General features: G+C 54.3%; 1 protein-coding gene across 3 annotated transcripts in view; it reads right to left on the bottom strand.

The window, feature by feature from the left end:
* Cdc42bpg (CDC42 binding protein kinase gamma) overlaps positions 1 to 6699 on the bottom strand; it is a 21607-nt gene that overhangs the window by 1843 nt on the left and 13065 nt on the right. Inside the window, exons 29-36 of one of the 3 annotated variants that reach the window (XM_005351797.2) lie at positions 5358 to 5420; positions 4639 to 5238; positions 3669 to 3766; positions 3511 to 3595; positions 3274 to 3394; positions 3064 to 3173; positions 2745 to 2891; positions 2544 to 2632 (exon numbers count right to left, since the gene is read on the bottom strand). In XM_005351797.2, the coding sequence (XP_005351854.1) occupies positions 2544 to 2632; positions 2745 to 2891; positions 3064 to 3173; positions 3274 to 3394; positions 3511 to 3595; positions 3669 to 3766; positions 4639 to 5238; positions 5358 to 5420 (1313 nt within the window). The remainder of the gene's footprint in view (positions 1 to 2543; positions 2633 to 2744; positions 2892 to 3063; positions 3174 to 3273; positions 3395 to 3510; positions 3596 to 3668; positions 3767 to 4638; positions 5239 to 5357; positions 5421 to 6699) is intronic. The other 2 variants (XM_026781736.1, XM_026781735.1) reach the window with 2 other exon arrangements.

The raw sequence follows: 6699 nt of genomic DNA, 5'->3' as shown, positions 1-6699 counted from the left end.
AGACCAGCCTGGTCTACAGAGCTAGTTCCAGGACAGGCTCCAAAGCCACAGAGAAACCCTGTCTCGAAAACAAACAAACAAACAAACAAACAAAAACCTAGTCTACAAATTACTTCTTAATTGACATAGATTAGTTATTTAAAGTGAGTAGGTTATCCCTACAAGATTCTAAAGATTAAAAGAGAAAATATAGGAAGGATTTCGAAACACTTGCTACACAAGTCGTGTTAATTAACTATTGACCATTGTGTGATTCCGTCTTCCATTTGCGTACTCACATGCAGACACACACACTCGTGCACACTCACACACTCACTCACACACACTCGCACACTGCTCCCTGATCACAAATGGGAAGTGAGTGTGAGACAATGGTGAGAGAACTCTACATTCTTCTGCCACTTCAGGGGTACTGGGAGTTCCTGCCCATCTCTGTGTCCTGAGTAAATGTACATTTGTCAAGTAAGGACCCAGGAAGAGGAAGAGCAGACTCACCAGACCTGGGAGAGGTCCTGAAGATGGGAAACCTGCTCTTGCCCTCAGCTGGCGACTTCAATACGTGCAAGTCCTACTTCAGGCAGCCCCTCTAAGGGTCGGTCCCAGCACCTCAGCGGGGGTGCTTCTGTCTGGGTCCCACTCCAGGAACTACTGTTCATGATCCAGAAGTTTGCATAGGGGCCAGGGGACACTCACTCCAGTCCTGACCAGCCGCCTCTTCAACTGCTCAAGCCCTTCCCTTCTCCACCCTACTTCAAACACACTAGACAGTTCTGTGGCCAGGCCTTTAACCCTCCTGGTGCCACTGCCCTGCCCTACGCATTCCCTGAGCAAAGGGCAGTCGCAGGACTCAGGCTCCCGTGGGGACAGTCTCCCTGAGGGGACAGGATGTGGGACCCCAACTAGGGAACTTTTATCTTCCCTCTATCAGGGGACAGGGAGAAACTGAGGAGAGAAAAAGGGCAGGAGTCACAGCAGGAGACTAACAGCAAGGTCTTCCAGAGGGCAGCAGGGGCCTCTGTCCTCTCGATTTGGCTTAAAAAACTGCTCCTTGGTCCCTTTAATGGGCAGGTCACAGTAGCGAGGAGGAAAGCCGGTATTTCTCTGTGATAAGGTACAGGGAGGAGAAATTACAAAGGCAGCTCCAGGTGAGGAGGGCCCCAGTCCCACAGGAAGAGGGTGACCAGCAGCTTGGCACACATACACATGGCATAGCTTGTTTTGGATACCAGGCGACAGGATATTTGGCCAGCTCCTCCACCCTTTCCTTGGTAACTGAGGTGTGGGTGGGGGGCCAGCGGGGCCTGGGGGGACAGGGGCAGTGAGGAGGGGTGGATGGGGGGGCCAGTGGGGCCTGGGGGGACAGGGCAGTTAGGAGGTGTGGGTGGGGGGCCAGTGGGGCCTCCCCAGGTCCTCTCTGTCTTTTCTGACCCCACACAAAACAGACTGTTCCCATATGATTTCTTCCCCATCTTTTGGCTGGGTCTCTGTTAAGAATGTAGCTCAGGTTAGGCGTGGCAGTTAGGAGTGCCTTTAATCCCAGCACTCAGGAGGCAGAAACAGGAGGATCTTTTTTAATTCAAAGCCAGCCTGGTCTACATAGCCAGTTCTAAATAGAGAGGACAGCCAGAACTAAATAGAGAGACCCTGTCTCAAACCGGCCCCCCAAAACAATATAGTCCAATGGCAAAGTGTTTGCTTAGCAGATATGTACAGAGTAGATATGTACAGAGCAGATATGTACAAGAGCAGATATGTACAAGAGCAGAAATGTACAAGAGCAGATATGTACAAGAGCAGATATGTACAGAGCAGATATGTACAAGGACATATATGTACAAGATCCTATTTTGACCTCTAGCACTGACAAAAAATTAAAATATATATATATATATATTTATTTATCCATCCCCAGGGCTTTAGAAATGGCTCAGTAGGTAGGAATGGTCGAGCAGATAAAAATGACTGCCACGCAACCTGATGACCTAAGTCTGCACTCCAGAACCAAGGTAAAAAGCCAGATAGAGGCATACACTTGTAATCCCAGCCCGCCCACAGTGAGATGAGAAACAGACAGGGTATCAGCTGGAAGCTTTGCACCAACCAGCCTGGAGCACACAGGGCAGAAACAGGCGGAAGACAGACCCAGCTCTTGGAGGCTGTCCTGACTCCATGTGTGGTGTGGCATGTATACATCTGCACTCCCACACACATGTTACACACAGCATCTCAAGAGCTGCTGCTATGGGGCCCTCCTCCCATGCATCTGGCACTATGCAAGCACCATCACCTCACACAGGGGCCACAGTGACATCTTCATTTTGCAGATGGGACAAGCTCAGAGGGATTGGCCCTGATTGGGAGCACACAGCTAGGGCTTGGAGAGCCAGAGTTGCAGATGGGTCCATAAGTCTCCAGGGGCTGAGGTAAGAATTCTGCAGGCCTTATGTGCTCAGGTGGGTCTCTGCTTTCCTGTCCCAATGCAGAGCTTGGCCAAAGTGTTAGAATTTTGAGTGGGGGTGAGAAAGTTCTACCCACTGGCTCACCTGTATCAGGGATGCTGTAGGACTCAGGGACCCCTGGGGGCAGGACACTGATTCGCTGGACAGAGATGTCCAAGGTTTCCTCTTCACTACTGGAAGGGGTGAGGGGATGGGAGGAAAAGCCTGGGTTAGATTTAAGGGCTCTGAAGGAGTGATAACCTGGAGGAGGCATGCAAGCACTGGACGCTGTAAGGATGCCCTTACTGGGGTCTGTCTCTCCAGCGAGGTCATCACCACCCATGGATGCTGGGCGTCGCAATGCCTCTGAGAAGCTGTGCGGCCGCTGCGGTCCAGAGCTGCGAGCACCTCTGCTCTTTTGTTCCTGGAAGAGAACAGTGTCAGGGGAGAGTGCTGAGGGGCTGGGACCAGGAAGCACAGGCCATGGGAACTCAGCTTCTGGCACGGATGCATTGAGGTCTGGGTATCAGAGGGATGAGTCACCTGCCTCAGCAGCCAAGCAATCAACAGAAGCCTGTGATTGGCTCAACCACTACGGGAAGGTTTGTGATTGGCTCTGGAGGACTCACCCTGGCGCTAGGCCTCCCGTCTGTAGGGCCCACGTGTACCAGGTGGTTGAAGTTGGTGGGTGGTGAGATGAACTTGGAGCGCACAAAAGGGTCCTTCAGCATCTCCCTGAAGGCAGAGGGGGTGTAAAGAGCAGGGCAGCAAGTCTCGCCCCGCCCCTATGGGCAGAAAGCTCCGCCCAGCAGCCACAGCACCCACACATGCGCACCTGCGCTGCTGCTGTCGCAGCTCATCAGACACTCGGAAGAAGAAGCGACGCTTGCTCTTGGTGCGGAACAGCTGGCGCCGGCTGTTGTCAGTGAGGTCGGGAATGTCAAACTCGTCCTTCTCTGTGGAAAATCAGGGAGCTGGGGAGCGGGTCACACGTCCCAGCCAGGTGGTGCACGAGCTCACACTTGTGCACAGGTGAACGCACCCAGATGTAAACAAGCACACACTTCCTCACCTGCCAACGGGTTCCTGAGGTAGGTCAGGCGGACCTTCTCGGTACCATAGAGGAACAAGGAGCCTTCTGGATTCAGGGGTCTTACCTGAGGCAGAAAGCACAGAGGTCAGGCCACGGTACGCACCCCCATGCCACCCGTGTTGAGGGGACACCTTCACCTTCTTGAGCGGCACAGTCTGTACCCATTCCGCTCTCCTCACATCGAACACATCAACGGAGTTTTCACTGAACACTGTTAGGTAGGGCGCTGTGTAACCTGAAGGTGAGAAACAGCCTGCGTGTACTGTGCAGCCACAGGCAAGCCAGGCACCTCTCAGAACCTGTCCCCTCTGTCCCACAGGGAGGCTGGCCTCACCCAGCCCTACAGATGAGATAATAGCCAGCACTCACTACATGCCCACACACCTCAAGGTGCTTGGCATGTCTGTCCTTTAAGTCTCCGGCAGCTCCAAGCAGGAGCACATACTACAATCACCCGAGTCTGGGACACTACAGATGAGGTCATTGAAATCTCAGAGCAGAGCAATGGTCAAGGTCGTACAGCCTGTGAGAAAGGCAGGCCATGGCCAGTGGCAGTCTGGGGCACTCAAGCCCAGGCCTCACACAACAGCCTTTGCTCATAAAGGACAGTCCCCCTCTCTCGCCCCCACCCAGTGAGCGCCGAGTGACCACACCAGGCACACTTCGCTCCAGTCATCTGTTCATTCTTCTCAACAAGCACAGCCCCCAGGGCGTGCCTGCCCAGGCTGGCGCTGGGTGAAGGAGCCAACCCTAGCCTGTTCTACAGGCCGCAGTGCACAGAAGCAGTCACGAAGGAAGACAAGACCCAGAACAGAGGTCTGAACCCAGCCGAGAGGTGGCATGAGAAGAGAAGCCAGGGAGCAGTAATGGGAGAGGGGAGGAAAGCAAAGGCATCCTGACGATGGCAGCAATCACAACGTCACTTATGGAATGGCAGAACTGCTCCAGGCCCGGGCTGTTGAAGTTGGCCAGGTAGAAAATGAAGCCAGGAAGAATAAAGGCAAAAGCTAAAAAGAGGGAGGTCCCTAGGCAAGCCGCTCAGGCCAGAAGGGGTGGCAGGACCTCCAGTGCCTGGCCCCACCCTGCTGGGTTCTCTACTGGCCTTACCCCAGCCAGTAGGTGCTGCTGGCCACAGGAGCTCGTGACTTCGTGACTTGCGGCCAGCACCATCCACGTAGACACCAGCGGTGGCAAAGAGCAGCAGGAGTTCGCTGAGGCTGAGCTCCACAGCACCCAGCGCCTCGCCCAGGCCCCCGCGGGATGCGGGCAGCTCCTCGGGCACCAGGCCAGTCCCCAGCGCTAAAGGTGCAGCCTCATTGAGCAGTGGGTAAAGAGCGAAGGTGCCAGCGGCACCCACACAGAGCCGATCACCCAGCAACCCCAGGCTCTGCACTGGGGCTGGCACTTGTAGCTCTCGAATTCGGCGCTGCCAGGGCCCTGGGCCTGGGCCGAGCTGGTAACAGAGCACTTGGCGTTTGACTGCCACACAGAGCACTGGGGTCCGGGCCTGCAGGATGCGCCCAGCTGCCAAAGCCTGGCAACCTCGGGATTCAGGGATTTTGGCACCTGCCACCTCCGAGTTCTCCAGTTCAGCCAGGGCGAAGAGGCGCACACTGGGCCCACGGCCACAGAGCACGACCAGCAGGCCAGCAGCAGAGCTCACGGTCAACCGCTGCACCTTGCGGCAGTCCCCCACCTGGAAGATGTCTGTGAAGTTGGTGGGAGAGAGGAGCATGGGGGTGAGAAGCAGCAGGTGCCCATGGTTAGGGGTACCCCGGGGCTGGCCCTGCCCAGGCCCACACCCACCCTAGTCCTGCCAGTGGTACCATTGCTATGAAGATGAATCACAAACAGCCCCTCCTCAGTGCCCAGGGCAAGTCGTTCTTTGTCTGAAGAGAGGAAGAGAGGTCAGAGGTCAGAGTTTGTCCAGTGACACCTTGAGGCAATAGAGCTGGGGACCCCGCACACCGTCCACCCACCCCCATCCTTGTGCCCTTCTTGCTCACAGTTCACACTGGCTGTAATGAGGAAGGGCCTTGGTAACAGGTCAGGGTGAGGCCCTCTACCATGACTGTGGGATCTGGGTAAACCTCACTCTCCCCTTTATAAAGTCAGGACAGCACCTTTCTTACAGAGCTGCTGTGAGGAGAAATGACAGGGGAGGGCAAGTGCCAGCAAGCACCCAGCTCTACCAACACCCCCATCTCTGGTTACTGACTGGCCCAGGGAACCCACAGTCTCTGCTACAGCTCCTGATGGGAGAACCTGCAAGCTGGAGCTGGCTCGGGGCCTCAGCCGCAGGAGGAAGCCAGGGACCTCTACTTCCTGCCTCTTTCCCAATCATCAGTTATGGAGGGAGGACCCTTATTGAGGCCCACGCTCCAAACTCAGTGAACCCTATAACAAGCACCCACCCTCTTCCTTGTTCACCCAGCTGCCAGGAAGAAAATCGAGACAAGGAGCTTCATTTGTGTTTCTGTGGAGCCGGTGTCTTACTTCATGAGCCAGGCCTACAACTCCCTAGGTCACTGGCCCAAGTCGGCATGAATTGGGGGCAATCTTCCTACTTGGTTGCTGGTTTGGTTTTATTGGAACAAGGTCTTACATAGTTCAGGTTACACTCAACCCACTACGTAAATGAGGCTGGCTCTGAACTTCTCATCCTCCTGCTACCCGCTTCACTCCCAAGTGCTGCATTTACAGGTGTGAGAGGCACTACTACTGACCTGGGCTGTTTTGTGTATGTGTACATGTGTGTAGATATATGTATGTATGCATGTATGTGAATATACATACATAATTTGTAAAGAATTACTTTATTTCATGTGTGTGTGTGTGTTTGGCCTGCATGCATGTCTGTGCATCATTCGTGGGCCTGGTGCCAGTGGAGAGCAGAAGGTGGTGCTGGATGCTCGGGAACTGGAGTTATGAACGGCTGTGAACTCCCAAATGGGTGCTGGGAATTGAACCCAGGTCCTCTGGAGGAGCAGCCAGTGCTTTTAATCACTGGGATAGCTCTCCAACCCAGCTGTTTTCTTCTTGTTGTTATTTGTTTTTTTTTTTTAAGCTACTTATTAGCTAAGGATGACCCTGAGCTCCTGATCCTTCCACTTTGATCTTATGTGTTCTGGGATTATATACACACACCAAGCCATGCCTGGTGGGTTT

Source organism: Microtus ochrogaster, chromosome 8, assembly GCF_000317375.1.
Source record: "Microtus ochrogaster isolate Prairie Vole_2 chromosome 8, MicOch1.0, whole genome shotgun sequence".
Taxonomy (NCBI): Eukaryota; Metazoa; Chordata; class Mammalia; order Rodentia; family Cricetidae; genus Microtus; species Microtus ochrogaster.
The sequence above is the reverse complement of the archived record's forward strand: the minus strand, read 5'-3'. Positions and strand labels throughout refer to the sequence as shown.